Source organism: Girardinichthys multiradiatus, chromosome 3, assembly GCF_021462225.1.
Source record: "Girardinichthys multiradiatus isolate DD_20200921_A chromosome 3, DD_fGirMul_XY1, whole genome shotgun sequence".
NCBI lineage: Eukaryota > Metazoa > Chordata > Actinopteri > Cyprinodontiformes > Goodeidae > Girardinichthys > Girardinichthys multiradiatus.
In genome coordinates this window covers 20,630,963-20,652,140 of record NC_061796.1, presented here as the reverse complement: position 1 = coordinate 20,652,140, position 21,178 = coordinate 20,630,963, and the positions used below count along the sequence as shown (strand labels likewise).

Sequence of the window (21,178 nt, the reverse complement as noted above, 5' to 3'; positions counted from 1 at the left end):
CAAGGGATCACTTGATCAAAGTAAATAAGTCATTAAATTCTCTTTCACACTGCAGACTGCTAAATGCATATAAACAATGTGTCCTAGATGTTTCTAACCGAAACCAACTTAACAGCAATAAAAAAAAGAAGCAATCATAAAGGCATCTCAATAAAAAGTTGATTTATTTCAGTAGTTCCAGTCCAAAAGTGAAGCTCATATATACACTTAGAGTAATATGTTTCTAATGTTTATGTTAATTGTTATGGTTTAGGCTTAATAAAAACAAAAAATTCTGTTTTGAATGATTCGAATATTACCTAGAACCAATAAATATTATTTTAATACAGAAATGTCAGACTACTGAAAAGTATGTCCATGTAGTGCACAGTAAATGCACTCTTGGTTGGGCATCCTTTTGGATCAAAGTAACGTCGGATGGAGGTGTTGCGGAAGCCCAGATTTTTATAGTGGCCTTCTGCTGATCTGCATAATGAACTTATTTGTCTCTGACTCATCAATTTTTTGTGGGGTTTAGGTCAGGCCAGTTTACTGGCTAAACAGGCGCAGTGATAACATGGCCATTTTTTAGATATGTCTATATGTGGTGGTATTGTTCTTTAGTAATAGGTTTCTCGTCACCTGTAAGCAATAATCATCAAAATTATGAGAAATAGGTGTTTGAAATGTATTACTCTTTGTGTAATAAATGTATGTAATATACCATATAACACACTTTTTAAATTGAATTAGTGACATATAAAATCAACTTTAATGACATTCGAATTTACTGAAAGGAACCTGTAATAAATTATGGTAGCAACATCAACCCTTAGACACACATGTTTACAGGTTATATATTAATATAAATTGATAAAATACAGGGTCTTAAGATTTGTAACTGCTTGATAAAAAATGTAAATGTGCAGAAATTGGGACGAATAGTACAAAGAATCAGGATAAGATACCTGTCTTTCTAGCAGCTGGGTCAGCAGCAAAGAGTTGAATTGTGACCTTGGGTAACATCCACTGCATCCAAAGGCTGACCTTCCCACTGGTTCCCTCGATGGTGCTGGTTTTCTGCTCCAGAGTCACCGTGTCTGCGAATGCACCATCATCTCCAGCAGGCACTGAGTCACCCTGTGGAACCAAAACAGGACATTGTTGGAAGGGAAAGGTTTATATAAACTGAAGGAAGACCTCAACATTCAAGAGATCAAATATCTCTAAAAAGAACAGAGTAAAACAAAATGCTATTTTTTGTGTGGTCATTGAATAGATTAAATAGGTGGAGCAAAACAACAGATATTTCTTATTGAAGGACCTATACATCCGTAAAAAAAAAACAAAAGGTAAAAAAAAAACATTCCAGTGTTTGTTGCAGCTGAAAGTCTATCTGAGGGCGAGGGTCCAACCATGTGTTTGGTGAATGCATATGTTTGCAAGTGTTGTCACTGTGCATGTAGCCATAACAAAGCAACCACCAACAATCGAGCCTTTCTATGTGATGATGACATCAACGTCTGGTGAACAGAACAGTATCCAGCATAGAGCAATGTGGGGCAGGGAGGGGATCATGGTGCAAAGCTGTCATTGGTGTTAACCCCAAGCCGAGCCACCATCACCCATATGGCCTTCTTGCACTGAAGTACGGCAGGACACACACATCTTGCATCCTGGGAGAGAATGGAAGTAAAGACAGGAGACGGGGGTGTAGGTATAGGGGGGCTGAAGTGGAAAAGCAAGCAGGATGCGGTGGAAGAGTTGTTGTCTGTAAGCTCTCAACTCATTGCTGAGGGTTTGGCAAGACACAGATGATACTGAGGACATTATTTCTCTTTTGCTCTCTTTCTGCTAAATCTGTTTTTCAAGCATCTATCTATGTGGCTGACTCGTAAAGTGAAGAGCCTGTAAACAAACAGTATGACCATTTGCAGCTTTGGCTGTGCAGAGTTTCACTTTTTCCACTGCTTCTCCCATCACAATGTGGTAATGACAAATTGTGTCATGGTTATTGAGCCTGGCTGTGGCTGGTGAGGAGGTTATCAACCATCTCAATTAGAAACCCCACAGCTGCTAAGGCTGATTACAGTGTCCTAAAGAGGATCCAGATGAGGAAACTATGTCCCCGCTCCACATCTGGGGGAGGGAGGAGGACCCCACACTAATTTGCAAATTTAATTTAATCACACACTTGAGGGTGGCTGAAAGCAGAGCACAAAAACAGCGGATGACAATAATATAAAGAAATTAGGGATTATGCTGATTCAAAAATAGACTGGGGACCACCAGACACTGATGAGAAGCATGTGCTCTGTGTTCTAGTATTTCAGTGAAAGAAATGGACTGATAAACAGAGGCCTAAATCAACTGGAGCCCTACATTAAGTGAATTAGTTATAAGGAGCATTTGACAAAATGTATCCTTTAAAATTCAAACTTAACAAACATTGCAAAAACAAACAACTAAAGACTTTCGTCAAAGTTTTAATCAGTCACTACCACTGTGTGTTTGTGCATACATGTCCATGTGTCAGTCCGCAATTGTAGTGACAGGTAATGAGTAACATGATTCCAGTAGTAATGGAGTAAAAGTTGGTCACACTGTTAGATATTCCTGGGTGAGCTACTATTTAGAGACTAATTATTCCTGAATTTGAGTCAAAACAAAAAAAAGTGTTTGTGTGTTTGCCTGTAATAGTGTGTGTGTGTGTGTGTGGTTAAGACTGTTTGGTTTACAGTTTGGCCAGTCAATAGGATTAGGCTCTGTACTGTCATGTGTTGAAACAGGAGCCAGTATTGGCGCTGTGGGAAGTTTTAGACCACAGTGTACTGCGGCGTGGTTACACTTTAGCATCGGACACCCGACTGCTCCAGTTTCCCATCCAGAACAGCTGCTCTCAATTTAATTTTCATTCAAACAGGTCAGAGGAAAGGGAAATGATGGGTATTTGACCAACATCTTGTTTTTTTTTATATCTTAGTGATGCAAAATAAGAAAACACAACCATAAAAAGTGCGAAAAACTTAAAAGCCAATTAAAAAGATATGATTTTGTGTTCATACAGTAAATAAAGTGTATGTTAGTATAAAAGATGTTCAGGTACATAAAGAAAATCATATCAATGTAAAAAAAACACTCCAGACTGACGGCAGTAGGGATCCGATAGATGTGGGATGCTCGTAAGCCGCCCAACTGTGGCCCCAAACAATCGCACACATTCTCAGAAGGAGTTATTTTCCCACACCTCCACAAGCCAAGCTGTAAAGTATACAGTTTAATTCCTGGGCCTCTATGCTATAAACGAGCTGAGGATCCGGGTTTATTTTCTCTGCAGAGTTTGTCTTTCCTCATCAGAGAGACTCAAACATTGGAAGACAACAGCAGGCCGGGAGGTGTCAAAGAGAGATGGAGGGAAATGCTGATTATGGAGGAATGACTGGCAATAGAAAGTGAGGGACAGGAGGGAAGATGGAAAAATATGGAAGAGTAGAAAGGAAGTGTAGGACAAAAGGATATCCAGAAAATAACAGCAAAGAGGTAAGATAAAGCTTTACACAGAGAGATACATAACATACATTGTGGATAATGAGACAAAACAAAGCAATATTACAAAACAAATTTTAACATAATTGTGGGGCAGTAGCACAAATTTTGGTTGCCACTAAAAAGTTAAAAAATTATCAAGATCCTAACATTCGGTAAGGATAACCATAAATATGTATTAATATAATGTATGTTGGGATCCAGCCATGGATTTCAACATTAAACTCCGGTACGAACTCTTCTGGAACTTTCAAAATAAATTGCATTTAACTGACTTCCAGCAACTGAGGAAAGGGGGGTAACAGCGGACTTCCCATGATGCCACTGCCCGCATAAAACCCCCCACTTCTCCCACAAGTCTTTCTCTTCCACACGGCTTTCGAAAGGGACCGGATAGGGGAGACAAGCACGCTGATGTCTCTTTGCTGTCAAAAAGACATAAACTCTTCAACTGGATCCAAGAGTGTCATAAGATCACGCGATCATATGCACAAGTTAAGTATGAGTGAATAACTGTTTGTGTACCCAGTAGCCTTTTCATTTTATGAAGTTTGGTTTTGTGCTGAACTCAGCTATCTTGGTGCTAGCAGACTATCTGCTATCATAACGTGCCGTCCGCACTTATGCATTTTAACCCTTTTATTAACGGCATTTTAAAAGGTGTGTGTTTGAATCTGGTGCTAAGCTATTAGCTTCTTTGTTAGCTTAACTGCTAATAGCTAAGGACATATGCTTGCTGCTAAATAATATTTACCCGGAAAGGTTTAGTTTTCAATCCAGTAAATAATGTGTCCCTAACATCATTTTACTAAATTTGATAACTAAGTAAACACCATTAAGCCCCATTTCTCCAGAAATATTTGGCTCTTTCCAAAATATTCCCTTAATAGTATTTCTTCGAATATTATTTCAATAAATAAAGGCAGTTAATTAGACACCGTTGAGAAATGGTCATCCAGAAGGTTTGGTTTTATTCAGCAGATCATTATTTAAAACATTATTTTATTAAAATAATATTTTATCTGATCTTACATTGTGAATGGTTGTCTAAACGTTTGCTGATTATTGCCTAAGTTGGTTCCAAGACTTGGTCCCCCCCTGGTAGGGTCTCCCATGGCAAACAGGCTCTAGGTGATGGGTCAGACAAAGAGTGGTTCAAGAATCCCTCATGAGGACCAAAATATTGAGGCACGTGACGTCGCCCGGTACGGCGGAGCCGGGGTCCCACCCTGGAGCCAGGCCTGGAGTCTGGACTCGTCGGAGAGCGCCTGGTGGCCGGGTTGCTCCTCGCGGGACCCGGCCGGGCCAAGCCCGAACGAGAGACCCAAGGCCATCCCCCTGTGGGCCCACCACCTGCAGGGGGAACCGTGAAGGACCAGTGCAAAGAGGATTGGGTAGCGGACGAAGGTGGAGACCTCAGCGGCCCGATCCCCAGATGCTTAGGCTGGCTCTAGGGACGTGGAATGTCACCTCGCTGGGGGGGAAGGAGCCTGAGCTTGTGCGGGAGGTTGAGAGATATCGACTAGAAATAGTCGGGCTTGCCTCCACGCACAGCGTGGGCTCTGGAACCCATCTCCTTAAGAGGGGTTGGACTCTCTTCTACTCTGGAGTGGCCCACGGGGAGAGGCGGCGGGCTGGTGTGGGTTTGCTTGTTGCCCCCCAGCTCAGCCGTCTCATGTTGGGGTTTACCCCAGTGGATGAGAGGGTCGTATCCCTGCGCCTTCGGGTTGGGAAGAGGTCTCTGACTATCATTTCAGCCTACGGGCCGAGTGGTAGTGCAGAGTACCCGGCCTTCTTGGCATCCCTGTCGGGGGTGCTGGATAGTGCCCCTCCCGGGGACTCCATTATTCTGCTGGAGAACTTCAACGCCCACGTGGGGAACGACAGTGACACCTGGAGAGGCGTGATCGGGAGGAATGGCCCCCCCGATCTGAATCTGAGTGTTGTTTTGTTATTGGACTTCTGTGCTAGTCACGGATTGTCCATAATGAACACCATGTTCAAACATAAGGGTGTCCATCAGTGCACTTGGCACCAGGACACCCTAGGCAGGAGGTCGATGATCGACTTTGTTGTCGTATCATCAGACCTTTGGCCGCATGTTTTGGACACTTGGGTGAAGAGAGGGGCTGAGCTGTCCACTGATCACCACCTGGTGGTGAGTTGGATCCGCTGGAGGAGGAGAAAGCTGGACAGACTTGTCAGGCCCAAGCGCATAGTGAGGGTCTGTGGGAATGCCTGGCGGAGCCCTCGGCCAGGGATGTATTCAACTCCCACCTCCGGGAGAGCTTCGACCAGATCCCGGGGGATGTTGGAGACATAGAGTCCGAGTGGACCATGTTCTCCGCATCTATTGTCGATGCTGCTGCCCGTAGCTGCGGCCGTAAGGTCTGCGGTGCCTGTCGCGGCGACAATCCCAGAACCCGGTGGTGGACACCGGCAGTAAGGGATGCTGTCAAGCTGAAGGAGTCCTATCGGCTGTGGTTGGCTTGTGGGACTCCTGAGGCGGCTGACGGGTACTGTGAGGCCAAGCGTGCCGCGGCCCGGGCTGTGGCTGAGGCACAAAGTCGGGCCTGGGAGGAGTTCGGTGAGGCCATGGAGAAGGACTACCGGTTGGCCTCGAAGCGATTCTGGCAAACCGTCCGGCTCCTCAGGAGGGGGAATCAGTGCTTTGCCAACACTGTTTATAGTGGGGGTGGGAGACTGCTGACCTCGACTGAGGACATTATCGGGCGGTGGAAGGAGTACTTCGAGGATCTCCTCAATCCTGCCATCACGCATTCTGTGGTGGAAACAGAGGCTGGGGACTCGGGGTTGGACTCTTTTATCACCCAGGCTGAAGTCACCGAGGTGGTTAAAAAGCTCCGTGGTGGCAAGGCTTCGGGGGTGGATGAGATCCGCCCTGAGTACCTCAAGTCTCTGGATGTTGTAGGGCTGTCATGGTTGACACGCCTCTTCAACATTGCGTGGCGGTCGGGGACAGTGCCTCTGGACTGGCAGACTGAGGGTGTGTTCCAACTACAGGGGGATCACACTCCTCAGCATCCCTGGTAAGGCCTACGCCAGGGTATTGGAGAGGAGAGTCCGACCGATAGTCGAACCTCGGCTTCAGGAGGAGCAGTGTGGTTTTCGTCCCAGCCATGGAACACTGGACAAGCTATATACCCTCTACAGGGTGCTCGAGGGTTCATGGAAGTTTGCCCAACCGGTTCACATGTGTTTTGTGGACCTGGAGAAGGCATTCGACTGTGTCCCTTGTGATGCCCTGTGGGGGGTGCTCCAGGAGTATGGAATCGGGGGCCCTTTATTAGGGGCCATCCAGTCCCTGTACGAACGGAGCAGGAGTTTGGTCCGCATTGCCGGCACTAAGTCGGACCTGTTCCCGGTGCATGTTGGACTCCGGCAGGGCTGCCCTTTGTCACCGGTCCTGTTCATAACTTTTATGGACAGGATTTCTAGACGCCGCCAAGGGCCGGAGGGGGTCTGGTTTGGGGACCAGTGGATTTCGTCTCTTCTTTTTGCGGATGACGTGGTCCTGCTGGCTCCCTCTAGCCAAGACCTACAGCATGCGTTGTGGCGGTTCGCAGCCGAGTGTGAAGCGGCTGGGATGAGGATCAGCTCCTCCAAGTCCGAGGCCATGGTTCTCGACCGGAAAAGGGTGGCTTGTCCTCTTCAGGTTGGAGGGGAGTTCCTGCCTCAAGTGGAGGAGTTTAAGTATCTCGGGGTCTTGTTCACAAGTGAGGGAAGAATGGAGCGGGAGATCGACAGACGGATCGGTGCGGCTGCCACAGTAATGGGGGCACTGTGCCGGTCCGTTGTGGTGTTGAGAGAGCTGAGGCGAAAAGCAAAGCTCTCAATTTACCGGTCGGTTTACGTTCCTACCCTCACCTATGGCCATGAACTTTGGGTCATGACCGAAAGAACAAGATCCCGGATACAAGCGGCTGAAATGAGCTTCCTCCGTAGGGTGGCCGGGCACTCCCTTAGAGATAGGGTGAGGAGCTCGGCCATCCGGGAGGAGCTCGGAGTAGAGCCGCTGCTCCTCCACATCGAGAGGAGCCAGTTGAGGTGGCTCAGGCATCTATACCGGATACCTCCTGGACGCCTTCCTCGGGAGGTGTTCCAGGCACGTCCCACCGGGAGGAGGCCCAGGGGACGGCCCAGGACACGCTGGAGGGACTATGTCTCTCGGCTGGCCTGGGAACGCCTTGGGCTCCCCCCGGAGGAACTGGAGGAGGTGTCTGGGGAGAGGGACGTCTGGGCGTCTCTGCTGAGTCTGCTGCCCCCGCGACCCGGTCCTGGATAAGCGGAAGACGACGAGTACGAGTACCATCGCCTTACTGGGCTGGTATTCACAGGACAACCCTTAACAGACCGAAATATTATTTGATAAAATTTTAAAATAAAATATTAAATAATATTCTCAGATTCATAATCCCAACATGTATGACATTTATTTCATAAAAAATTATCAGTAATGATCTTAGCAAAGCTGTAGTTGCAGTCCTTGAGGGCATGAAGGGTTTTAGAGGGACATTTTAAACCATTGGGAGTTATACTACAGACATAAAGGATATTCACTCATGGAAATGGTTCAGAACAGTTGCCAATCTTCCCAGGAGTGCACAGGGTCAGGCAACGCAATTCTCAGACAAACCCCAAAAGATCTATCACATACACCAAGGGCCTCAGTTAGCAGGTTAAATGTTAAAGTTGATTAAAGTACACTTAGAAAGAGCCAAAGGAAGAATGGTTTGTTTAGAAGATTGTTCAGGAAAACCTCTATTCACCCTAAAAGAAACACGGCTAGGAGCATAGCCTAGCTGCTTTTGTACAAAACGCAACAAGACTTCTGATGGATAGGTAGGCCTAAAGACAAATGTTTGGTTATAATGCACAGTACAGTTAAATTATAAATTACCTATTTCCTTGGTAGATTTATGTATAAAGTTATAATTTATTTTATAAACATGTTTCTTCTGACTGGAAGTTTTGGAGCCACAGTCACAGACTTGAATCTGTCAAGGGAGCTAAAGATTAGGGAGATGGCAAGGAGGCTTTCCAACTTGTTCTTTAGTCACAGGACCGAAGCACTGTGCAGTCACTGAGATGACCATGAACTCCTTCACCTAACCAAGTATTTCAGATTCAAATCACCTGTTGCTAGGCTGATGTCAGTCAATCAATATTTTAAAGAAGATGGGACTAGAGGTTTTTCACACACTGCTTCTGTGTTTTAGATAAAGTTATAATTTTAATTAGGAGGTGATGTGCTTTTTTTGGTGTAGTGGTTGTTGCGTAGGGGTGTGGAGGTGGGGATGGGATCAAGATCTAAATGACAGTACAAAAAAAGGTGATGGGAGTGTAAGGCTGTTGGCGAGGAACTGCTGAGAGTTATCAAAACAGCTTCTACAGCCTTGCTCAATCACCAAGACTCCCAGAGGTCTAAACACTTCTACCAGTGTTTGTACTTATGTAAACAGTAACAAGTGGACTGTCAGGGGCCACTCTGACATTGTTACTGGCTCCACTAGTCTGTAGGACTTCCAAGGCGATTCTGAAGAGCTGCCACTTCTGTGGGAGCCCAAATGACGCAAAAATACATGGATGTTGATAGCAAAGAATAAAGCTGAAACACAGACAGCCAATCAGATATTTTTTTTTACAGTGAAACAAAGCATATTTAGTTGAGCATAGCACCTTGCAAAAGTATTGAACATTATCCACATTTTATGAATGTTCAACTTTGACAGGTTGATCCTTGACAACTATAAATCTAAAAAAGCAAACAATCTTGCCCTGATCTAAAGAAAATCAAAAACAAACAAGAAACAAGGGCACTGACATCTATCAGTCTGGAAAGAGCCAGACAACTATTTCTAAGGATTTAGGAGTCCAGCAAACCACAGTAAGAGTTCCTTAAGTTAAGCTCAGTGTTTTTGATTCAACAATAAGAAACATACTTTGCAAAAATTTTACCTACAGGAGACTAGCAGCACTGCTGACCAACAAAGGCCCATCTCACATTTGCCAGCAAACATCTTGATGATTCTCAAGAATTTTGATAAAATATTCTGTCGACTGATGAAACAAAAAAAATTTAACCTTTTGCAAAGTGTGCATCCCATGACATTGGATAAAAAATAACATAATATCAGTCAAAGAAGATCAAACTGATCATATATAAAGTCAAACATGGCAGTGGCGGTGTGATGGCCTGGGCCGGCTTTGCTTCTTCGGTACATGGATAACTTGCTTTGATTGACTGATGGATCCTGAGACAAATGTTGTTCCATTAATTGGTTACGTTAAGATCAAGTGCACTTAGGTTACACAGCAGGGCACCAGCAAGTTTAGTCAAAGCTGGACTTAAATCAAATTGCAGTGATCTGGCATAACCTTAAACAGACCGTTCATGCTTAAAAAACGTCCAGTGTGACAAAAGTACAACAATTTAACAAAGATGACGGGGCCAAAATTCCTCCAGAGTGATGGAAAAGACTCACTGCCAGTTATGACCAACACATGATGGCAGTTGTCGCTGCCGAGGGTGGTTCCACTAGTTATTAGGCTAAGGGAGCAGTTACCTTTCTACATAGGGGTTGGTTTGAATAGATTTATTTTCCTTATGAAATAAAAACAGCTATTTGTATTTAGGTTAATTTATATGGCAACCTGAATACAAAATCTGCTTGACGTGAAACATTTATAACATAAATGTACAACAAAAAAGCAAAAACAGAATCTGTAATGTGGCAAATACTTTTTACAGCAGTGTACTTCATTCTCCAAGTGTAATATTTTTCTGTTAGTAAAATTAAAACAGCCTTTTTCTCCTAATTAGGAGACAGGTTTCTACTCAATCAAGCCCCAGTTTAAAAGAATCAAACAGAACTCACAGCCTACTTGGGAGTGTCTGCTCTCACCAAAAAAATAATGTTAGAAACACAAACACTGATGAGGTTTCTCCAGCTTTGAAAATTGTTCCCAAACAAAACAAATTTTCTAAGACAGATTACATGTGTTAGTACTGACTCAATTATTCACAACAATAAAACATTGCTTACACTTACAGTCATAAATCAGCAGAGGAATTATGTACACAACAAAGGCTTAAATATCATTTGTTCCTGCGTGACTCAGAACACCTTTGTTCTGTGCAAAGACGGGAGCTGGCAGGGTGTAGTCTTTAGACCTCTTGGTAAAGTATTGTAGCACAACTTCAGAGGCACCAAAACCAAAACACCAATGACTGGTTATGGTTAAGATAATTCAAAAGTGGCATGATGTTGTGCTGCCTTCCCTGAGAGACAGTAAAAGGAGTAAGATAAATACAAAGTTCACGTAGGAGTGAATGATGAAAGAAAATCATGAATCATTTTGCTTCAAGAATAAATTAAATGGGACATATGCAAAATTAACTTTTTTAGCCTTTAAATAGATTTTGTAGTGTACTTGGAGTCTGTAGGAGTGCAGAAAAGTTGAATTTAGTCTCTCCAGGTGCTGTGGAGATATCTTTATATTCTCTTTGGGTCATATTTTTCAGTCTGTTCAGTTTTCTCTATCATCTGTTACATTTTTCCAACTGTTATGTCACAGTGTTCGCTGCGAAACAGCTACATAAGGTCAAGAACTTCCAGCTGATCAGTTTCACGTATTTGCCGTATTTTTTTCTCACTGCGATTTTGTAGTCCAAGCTCAAGTATGCCTACGATGAAACAGAATGAGTTTGGTTCAGTCGGGTTTATTAATCCACACAATTCATTACACCGTCACCCAGCATCAAAACCATTTCGAAGTGCCTCGTAAAAAATTTTTTTTCAGGGAAACATAAAAACATCAGTGTGGAAATTCCTATTTTCCCACTTCACAGAAGAATGCCTTCAACAACCTCCAGTAGTAGAAGGATTTGCCAAAAGACTTAATTTGATTGAGGGCTCAGTTCCTTCTGTCTATGGAAACAAGGGACGCAGCAAAGCGGTAAGCTGCAAATAACGTTAAAATGACAACAAACTTTATTATAGACATGAATTTATTGTGTTGATATGACATCCTGGCCATTGTTTTTATAGCAGTAGCATCGTGCCTTCTGCTTATGTTAGTGCTATGTGCCATTAGCTCCTTGAGGACAGAACCGTACTGCATTGCATGTTTTGAATAGCATTAATACATAAACAGTTTGCATTATTTTTGCCATTTTTGTCTTGCTTCTGCACTGCTAGATAATTGTTATCAAACTACAAAAATGGCCAAAGAGGTTAAAGTTCAGCGCTCTTTAACCTGTAGGGGGGTGGGGGGTGAAGTGCCTCAACAGCATTTAAAGAGACCACACCAAAACGAGTTGCTCTCAGATGCACCTCAGAACAGGTAAAGGAGGAGCCGGTGGAGCTACAATAACAAAGAGTTCAGACCAAAACATTGCAGTTCCACTTTATATAAACTACAACTGAATGATTTAAATGTGAAAAGGAAGGATTTGAAAGGGACTCTTTAAAATATGCAGTTATGTGAGAGAAACACACCTCAGTGGGGGAGCCAAAGTCTGCAGAGGGACTGCAGGTGCTGGTGTCAGGGAGAGCCGTGCCTGTACTGCTGCGCACTGGGGAAGAAAGAGCAACACCAGCAGGAGGGTCTGGGATGCTGGAAGTTTGACGCAGAATACCGTGTTTCTGGAGACGTGCCCAGGTACAGCTCCAGCTGAGGAAGAGCTCATATAAGAGTTGCACCTATGAGTGACAGAAGCAGGAACAAGATTAACACGTACAATTAGGTCCCAGGTACATAATCTTTACTTACACCCTTCTCATTGGTCCAGAGGCAAAGTGATGTAATACTGTGGAATATAACAACTACACTTTGGCGACCTGTCCAGGGTGTACCCCACCTCCCGCCCATAGAATGCTGGAGATAGGCACCAGTTCCCCCGCGACCCACTATGGAATACGCCGTAGAAAATGACTGACTGACTGACTGACTTTGAATACCTTTAATTGTTTAATTGTCTTATATTCTATATAGAATGCATTCATGCAGGAAGCCTTTTATACACTGACATGAATGGCTTACTGGATAATTCTGAGACCAAATAGTGTACCTTTTAAGACAGAACACAAGCCTAAAAGGTATATATAAGCCAAGGTCTGACTCAAACAGCTGCACATGGGAGTTCTCATAGTTCAGGTTTCAAGGGCCATTATCGTAACATAGCTTGGCAGCTTAGTAGTTACCTGACAATAAACCTTGTTAAAGTTGAGGGAAAAGTAAAGAAAGGAGGGAAATATTAACTAGAAATGAACAATAATCCATCTTCATATGTCTTAATTTCCAATTCAACACAGCTTCAGAATAATGTTCATGTTCTACTCCATAGGGCATTTTCTGAAAACCTCAGCATCCTCATGTACATGCTTCCCTATTAAAAAGAAATCATTATCCATAACAACAAGAAAACACACACAAAGGAAAGTTGTGTCATCAAGTTCCCTTGAAAAACCTTCCTCTTTTAGGAAAAATTGAAGAGTTGCTGTGAAGTTTTCTCAACTATTTATCAAGTGTTCACATTAAAGGAGGTCTTGGCTTTTAACAAACACAAAGCCAAATAAAGAAGTGGAAAACATGAGAGGACAGTAGGGGAATGTGATGTGATGCTTTCAGTTATTTGTGCTTTCACACAGTATTTTTAGGAAGGGGAAAAGAAGGAAAAAAACAGAAAAAAGCAAAATAGTTTCAAAAGTGAGCTAATTTCTAGATTTTCAAAGGCTTTGCTTCTACAGCCAGCGACCCCTGCCTGTAATCCCCACCAATAAGAGCCCCCAGGCCTTAAGGTGAACAGACTCAAGCATTTACAGAAAACTAGATTTCTTTAAACCCATGCTTGCTTTCTATTGCTGGCTAACACACATGCACTACTGTGAGAGCACAAACTGCAAGGAGGCCTTCCACAAATGAACATAAATCAAATTAAATGCAGCACAATACATTACAGCTGGGCCATTTCAAACATGTCCAGGAAGAGCTGCTAATGTCGATCCAGTTGCTATCCAAAGTCTGGGCCAACAGCTGTCTGCCATACCCGATCGAAAAGCACTGCCGGCAGGGGAGGTAAAGCACCATGAAGCCCTCTCTGAGATTTTTTTGGGGCCTGGAACTCCAACCAAGCACAACAAGGCCTACTGCACTCAGCAGCAGATGTGGAACAAGAGAATGAAGAATGTTGCAGGGTGGAAAAAGGGGGAAAAGGAATAGTGTATACACACTGAGGCTGAGATTGAATAAAGAACAACTAAGCTGATGTGGGACTAAGGTTTTTGAAGCCAGGATAACCAATCGATTTTTCAAATAGATCTTTAGCAGATCTCAGATTCCTTTTACCTTTCTTCTCATCAGTGGCATTCACGTCTAAGTTTTTCTGTCAGGTACATCTATATTGTAATGTTTCTCTGCACCTTCAATCTGTTTGATTTATCAGCTCATCAGCATAAAATGCTTTATCTAACATAAAAACATTTTTTGAACAACACACTGTTGGACCACTTGTTTGCTGAGTATTGGACTATCTGCACATTGTTGGATGTCACTGTGCCATTTTGTATCCAGGACATCCCGCTACTACATATCCCATCGAGCACTGCGACTGATATGACGAGCGTCCCAAGTCTGACGTCACAAGACGCTATATAAGAAGGCCTCCGTTTTGAACACCCCGCCTTCAGCTGGAGATCGTGACCCGATCACCAACATCTGAAGCATCACCTGGAGAAGTACCGAGTGGATCTCATTGATTCTCTCTTGTTGGCCAACGAACAATTCATAACTGAGGTTTCTGGACTAAGAAGGCCAGAAATTTCCCTTTGCCGATCGAAGACGTGAGTTTAACACGTAACTAAAAACACGGAGTTTGAGGAAACGAACCGCCACCGTGTTTCATCCCAAGTTGACTTTGATGGTCAGATCATATTTTTCCTTTTCGCCAAGAAGGCCAAAGGACCAGGACTGACCGCTTTCTTGGAGTTTAACTGCGGACGAGCAGCAACGCTTCACCCCCCCTTTTTCCCTCTCACTCGCTGCCCCAGAAGGAAGCTTCACCAAGTAAAACCCATCCTTTATTTTAATCTTTTTATGTCTTTATTAGGAATAGCCGGGCAGGGTAGAGGAGATTTTAGTGCAGTTAGAATCTAATGTGTTCTGAATTATATGTGCATGTAACCTTGTTCATTGAGACTTTGATGTACTGTGTTGATGTCTGAACTGAAGCCGCTGCGCTCAAAGCTCTGGGCGTGTTTTACCATCTGAGAGTCAGCGCAGGTGTGCTGTAAGACTTGACTGTTAAAATAACCTCATGGTGAAATTCCCCATTTTCCTTTTTCTCCAATCTCACTGCTCACTAGCTTGCCACCAAAAGTTTTATAACTCTTTGTGTGCTAAGGAGATGGGGGTTTTATGATTGGACATCACTGAGTTACAGTGGAGCTGCGCCCCACCTCCACTCGCCACCACACCCCTTTTTCATATTCTCACCCCTTCTTTTTTTTTTTGCCATAAATGCTGGTTGATTCAACACCCACTGCTGTTTGCTTTATTTTTGCTTAGTTAGATGTGTTACCCTTGTTATGTAGAACTTTGCATGTTGAGTAGGTGAAGATTAATAAATATCCACATAGATAAAAAGAGAGCGTTTTGTGTTCATTGTGTGCAAAAGTGATTCGTCAGTCAAGATAAAGTTAAAGTTCCACACGTTTCGGCAGAAACGGTCGATAAAACAGTGACATCTCCGGCAATAGTTATTAATTATTACGGAGTATTTAACGGTTGTAATTGTCAGAGGCGTTGAGCCACAATTACAACACCAGAAACATCTCTGGTCTCGATTCATAAATGAGGATTTTGGTTAAGAAGTTGATTTTGTCAAATTATGATTTTTAATTATAATTATTGATCAAGATTACTTAATCAATAATCATACTTCCAACAACACTGATAAAAGCATGAATCTAGACTGTCAACAACAGGGTGACAAGTTGACACTTCTCCCTGAACTCAGGCGTCCATTCTTTATCTACTTCTTTCCCATGATCCTTTGGTTCAGTGGTGTAAGTCAGTCTGATAATGGGTATTACATACACACAATCAAGTTTACATTAGCTCACAATATAGATGCCATAATTCATCAGTTAAGAAGTTGAACAGAATATTTAAAGAACTGAGTTCTCTAAAGTCCTGTCAGCTACACATCAGGGTACTTTCATACTTGGAGTATTACGATGAGAGTGAACAGAGGTTTCCATATTTATCCATAAAAGGATATAACAAGTGTAACTGGAGAGAAGGTGTATGGTTTACTTTTGTTTTACTGAAGCATATTTTAAAACAAACTTCTCACAAATTAGAACAATTTTGAAATGCTCAATACCTGTTTAAAAACATGTAAATATGGGTGTGCTAATGTATTTGTATTAATAACATCTTGTTCTACTAAGATACAGTTACTAAGTCCATCATTCTGACTGCAATATGAATCATCCACATGAACTAATAAAGTCATATTGGATACATTTAGTGGTGTGAAGCAACGCATATGGTTTGCAGTTGACCATAATCACTGTTCCAGGAAAAGGTACTTTGCAAATTAAGAACAGTTCTATTATTTTTATTTAGATATGTATTAGAATTACATCACCATATGAGAAAGAGCTTTAATGGGGTAAAAGCTTGTTTATGCTGCTCCAATCCATATTGTGATATCTGCAGTTTGATATTTTCAAGTAAAATAAACATATCTTTGATGAATGCCTCTGACAAACAGATGCTTTATTTTAAGTGTAGGTGTAACCTGGCCTTCGGTTTGTCTCCAGTGGTCACTGGGGAAGAGGCGGGCTACATCCTGGACAGGTCGCCAGTCAAACACAGAGACACCAGACAGCAACCATTCACACATCACTTTTCAGGTGTTTTGACTGAAAGAAGTGTGAAAATCATGTTCCGTTTTCTTTCCATTTCATTGTTTTGAACTACTTTGTGTAATTCTATCACATAAAATACTATTAAAACTCATTAAAGTTTGTGGTTGTAATGAGACAACATTCAGGTTTGATTAAAACATTTCTAAGACCAAAACATCCCACTTTCTAAAAATACTTCTATTTGTGCTATGAAGTACTTTGACACAAGCAATGGAAAAAATGATTTAGTGTTACAAGAATGCAGTTCAGAGGGTAGGAGCCATTACAACGCCAAATGCTTTGACTATGTTCATGTACTTTAAATGCATCAACGTCTCAGATTCAAAGTAATATTAATTAACTAACCCAAAGACTTTGAAAGTGTAGAGCAACTAGTGCAACTCCAACGTTGGTAAATAGCAGTGTTTAGCAACTACGCACCGATCCAGCAGCTCCATGCAGATTCTCGAAGTTGGTAATGATAACTAATCAGAAAAGCTACGAGACCTCAGGTTCTGTAGAGGATGTACTAACAGTAGTTCTTAAAGACATTTAGCCAGGAATAACAGGAGATTTTCAGTTAGTTTGACTTCTGTTACTCATAATGTAACTAATAATGTCAATATGGCACAATTTCAGACAGAGGAGAAAAGAAGCAATTTTTCTTAAACAATAGACTAGTTCTTGTTCTGGGGAAAACTGAACTTTTCATTGTACTGAACTAAATTACCTAGTGGTACATGCTCTACCAATATCAGTCCATATAACTGTGACTTATAACTGTGGTCAAATTTAAAAAGTGTCAATCCAATCAAGTATTAACCTTACTCAAAACAGCTAAGTAAATTGAAAAAGTATAAAATGATAATGATGAACAGTGACAAATTAGCCAGGGATCCAACAGAGAGATAGTTGAGCTCCATTTAATATCTGACTATATGCACTGTTGTTGTTCTTCTCCTATAAAACGTAATGGCAAACTGATGATATGTCCTGCAAGTGAAACTTTTTCTTTTCTAAAACCTTACAAAACTAGGAAACACTCACAGGTTTACATTTACATTAACCCTGAAAAGTACACAAAGTAAGGAGATGAAACAGTTTATTTACTGGAGTCAGTCTGTAAAAGAAAACTGTGTTGAGGAGAGATCTCAAATGCAAAATGCAGGGGTTTTGCATGTATATTGCACAATTTGCTGAAATAAACATGAAAATATTAATCACTTCTACTTTGTGAATGTTAGGACAGTCTGGCTGACCTGAGAGTTGGAGCTCTTTACATGGATGGGCTGTAGATCAACATGGAGACAAATTACAAAGGAGGGCCTTTCCTCAGAGCTGCCCTGCACCTTAGATGTGATGGCCAGGGTGGAAGTGCATCCCATGGGCTCCAACAGGCTCAGACTCTGCTGCTTTCCCAACAATGTGTACACACTGAACTGACTCAGGCTTATGGTCCATGGGAAGGCATCACCTAGTGAACACAACAAAACAAGGATATATTTAGAAACACAAATACATAAAATAAATTCTGATCAACAGAACTTTGTCTTGACCCATACAACAAACTGTATGGGTCAGTGATTTGTGATTTACTAGAAGATAATATTGCAGTTGTTAGGTGCATACCTTTATTTACTATCCAACACTGGAGGTCAAGCACTTGCAGAATGACTAGGGTCTCTGAGAGAATTCCCCACTGTGTTCAAAATGACCAATCACACACAGCAGAGTGGAAAATGTGTTTTTTGGTTTAGGTTTAGATACTGAGGAAATGTTTGAGTCAGTAAACCTGTAATAAAATTAATTTAAGGTTATAGTTGTAGTGATGGGTTATGGTTTATGCTGAGCTGTAACCGGCAGCGAAATACACACCAGTGCTGGTTTAGAGTGAGCAACACAGCTACAGTGTTTTCAAATAAGTCTCCCTGTTTTAATGCAAGTCAGTGAGCTGACTCTGGATGTGACACACAAAAAGGGTGTTGGTGATCGCCCAAGTTAAGATATTAAACTACCTTTTGCCTGCCTGTTCTGAGAAAAAAAGAAACAAAAAAAAGATGTTTTCATAAAGCTATTGCTTTTGTGAGACAAACCTCTGCAGCTCTGTAAGTTGAGAAAAAATATTGAGAAATTCCCTGAATTTATATTTTTAATTTATACTATTCTGTATATTTAATGGTCCAAAAGGGAAGATTTCACAGGCATGACTGGGTAAGTTGGTCATTTTTGTAGCGACACTGACAAGGTAGCCAATGTCACTATTTTGTTGTCTTTTTTATCCTGACATTTTGAAATGTGTAAGGCCAAAGTTGATGTCAATGAAAGGTTGAGGAAAAAAAGACCCTCCTTTTTCCTTTCTCTGCTAAGGAGAAACCACTGTTTAACTGTGTAACTGTTGCTTCTGTCAACTCTACCAGGTGTCCACACCACATGTGTGAGATCTATCTGTCAAAGGCACTCTCCTTAAGTTTGTTTGTCTTTTGTCACAGTAAATGAGTGGTAGTGGGTCAAAGGTTTCCTCAGTGTTGAAAAAGCAATAATGATGATGAATTCACATTACATAGCCTATACGTTTTATTAAGTTATTTTTCAATATAATTATCAATAAAAAGAATTTTTGACTTTCCCCCACTAACTGGAGTTTAGTTTTCTTGATCCCTTTTTTAACACATCATGTTTACTTCTCACCATCATTGTTTCTCAGTTTAGCTTTCAAATTAATCTCCTTGACACCAGGTCATCAGCGGGTCTCACAATGCGCCTGGGAATGTTTTTGTCTCTGAGTATTTCAAACATCCATTTAGGTTTAGATGGGATTAGATCAAGGCTGAAAACATACCTTCCTCTAAAATGGGCTTTGAGACAACGAAGGGGAGCTCCTGCAGAGGCTCCATATATTTGTGTCCAGCACTTAGGATGCTCATCTGGGGCAGGCAGACAACCAGAGTTCCAGGCATAGAGGCCTGGTTGTGGTACCAGCTACGGACGGTACCAGGTATGTCTCCACAGATGATAGTGCTTGGTGAAGGGAGGCTGTCATTAGGCAGGAACACACAGCAGGATTGCAGATCCAACTGGGAAAGGGACAAAAAAAAAAAAAAGAAGAAAAAATGTGTGCAGGACATGAAGATCATTGCATTAATAAAGTAAATAGTAATGCATAATTATTTGAGTGATACTTTTAATAACATTAACAGTCCCTGAACATTCATGCACAGGGCATATTTATTTGCGCCATTGCCCTGGAGAGAATTTAACTTGAACATAAATAAAGACAGAATTTGAGAGTTTGAATGCCCTTTTAAAACCAACGAGAAATTTCCTTCAAGTAAACTTGACACTGTATAGACATTTAGAGACTTTGGCAGGTAAATTCAGACCTCAAATAATTTTTAAAGGAGTAGAAACCAATTCTGGCTGCTCTACAGTCAGTATATTTGTTTACCAAAAAAGCTAAATTTATTAGGATTTAGGTCAGTAATCAAAAAACCAATTAATGTACAAGCAGTATTTAACATTTTTGAGAACCACCAGTGGTTTGTTATTTTCCATTATACTGGGGCTACACTGATTTAAAAGACCAATTCATATAAATGACCTTAGTACAGAGCTCCGGGGCCGTTCCAGCTGCAGCCAGATTGTTGCAAATGCGTGCTCTGTATCCAATTTTATGTTTTCAAAGAGTAGAAAATCCGACTAAAATCTTTAACTACATAATGTATAGGGATGGGTACCTTTCACATTTGAACCGATACAGTACCAATGCCCGGTACCTGAGAATCGATGCCGGTACTCGATAGTACCAGTTTTCGGTACTTTTGTGTGTTTATGTGGTAATAAATGTTAATTTGTTTATTAATAAAATCTAAAAATATTTAAATTCAACATATTCATTTTTCAATATATAAACTTTAACGAATATATAAAAACAACATCCAGCTGTTTGCATTGTCTATTTTATCTCAGGTGTTTCAAACATTTCTTCTCCCATGTTGCTGGCTGCAGAAGACGAGTCGCTAACGGATGCAGGCGTGCTACTGGTGCCGAATGCAGGAGTTGTAGCTGTAAATCTTGTGCCTAACCAGGTGCTTCCTCAGATTAGAAGTATTCCCGCCGCTGGCCTTGATCTTCGTGTCACAAATATTGCAGTGACCATAATCTGTATTACATTTTGAAAAGTGGAGCCCTTTGAGCATTTACTATCAGCCATGCTTTGCTGATGGTAACAGTGGCTACTGACATCATTACGCTCTTGTGCGTGCAATGCTGTGCTCATGTCCAGCATGGAAAATCGTCCACTCTTCCACCCCTCAGTGTCACAATGATGCGTTTATGTACTGAAACACGGTACCATTTGAATTTAGGTACTCTGTAGCACTGACAGAATTCGGTCGGTGTCTATAAAAGTAAAGAATATGTTACCCATCCCTAGTGATGAAAGGCCTGAATATTTCAAATGTAATTTGCTAAGTGAACTTACAGGGGTAGGATAATGAAACTGAAACACCTGGTTCGTCCTTCTTGGTGGTATACTGACATTACCCTGGATACCGTGGCTCTTGATGCATCACAAAGACTTGCTGTCTTGGTCACAGATGCGCCAGCAAGACGTGCACCAACAATTTGTCCTCTTTTGAACTCTGGTATGTCACCCATAATGTTGTGTACATTTCAATATTTTGAGCAAAACTGTACCCTTACCCTGCTAATTGAAC

At 41.8% G+C, this 21,178-nt stretch overlaps 1 protein-coding gene across 1 annotated transcript in view; it reads right to left on the bottom strand.

Annotated features, from left to right (window-relative positions):
- LOC124866321 (vacuolar protein sorting-associated protein 13B-like) overlaps positions 1-21,178 on the bottom strand; it is a 370,362-nt gene that overhangs the window by 168,901 nt on the left and 180,283 nt on the right. The window contains exons 23-26 of the mRNA XM_047362057.1: positions 19,303-19,537; positions 17,723-17,937; positions 12,048-12,251; positions 948-1,119 (exon numbers count right to left, since the gene is read on the bottom strand). Coding sequence (XP_047218013.1) covers positions 948-1,119; positions 12,048-12,251; positions 17,723-17,937; positions 19,303-19,537 — 826 coding nt within the window. The remainder of the gene's footprint in view (positions 1-947; positions 1,120-12,047; positions 12,252-17,722; positions 17,938-19,302; positions 19,538-21,178) is intronic.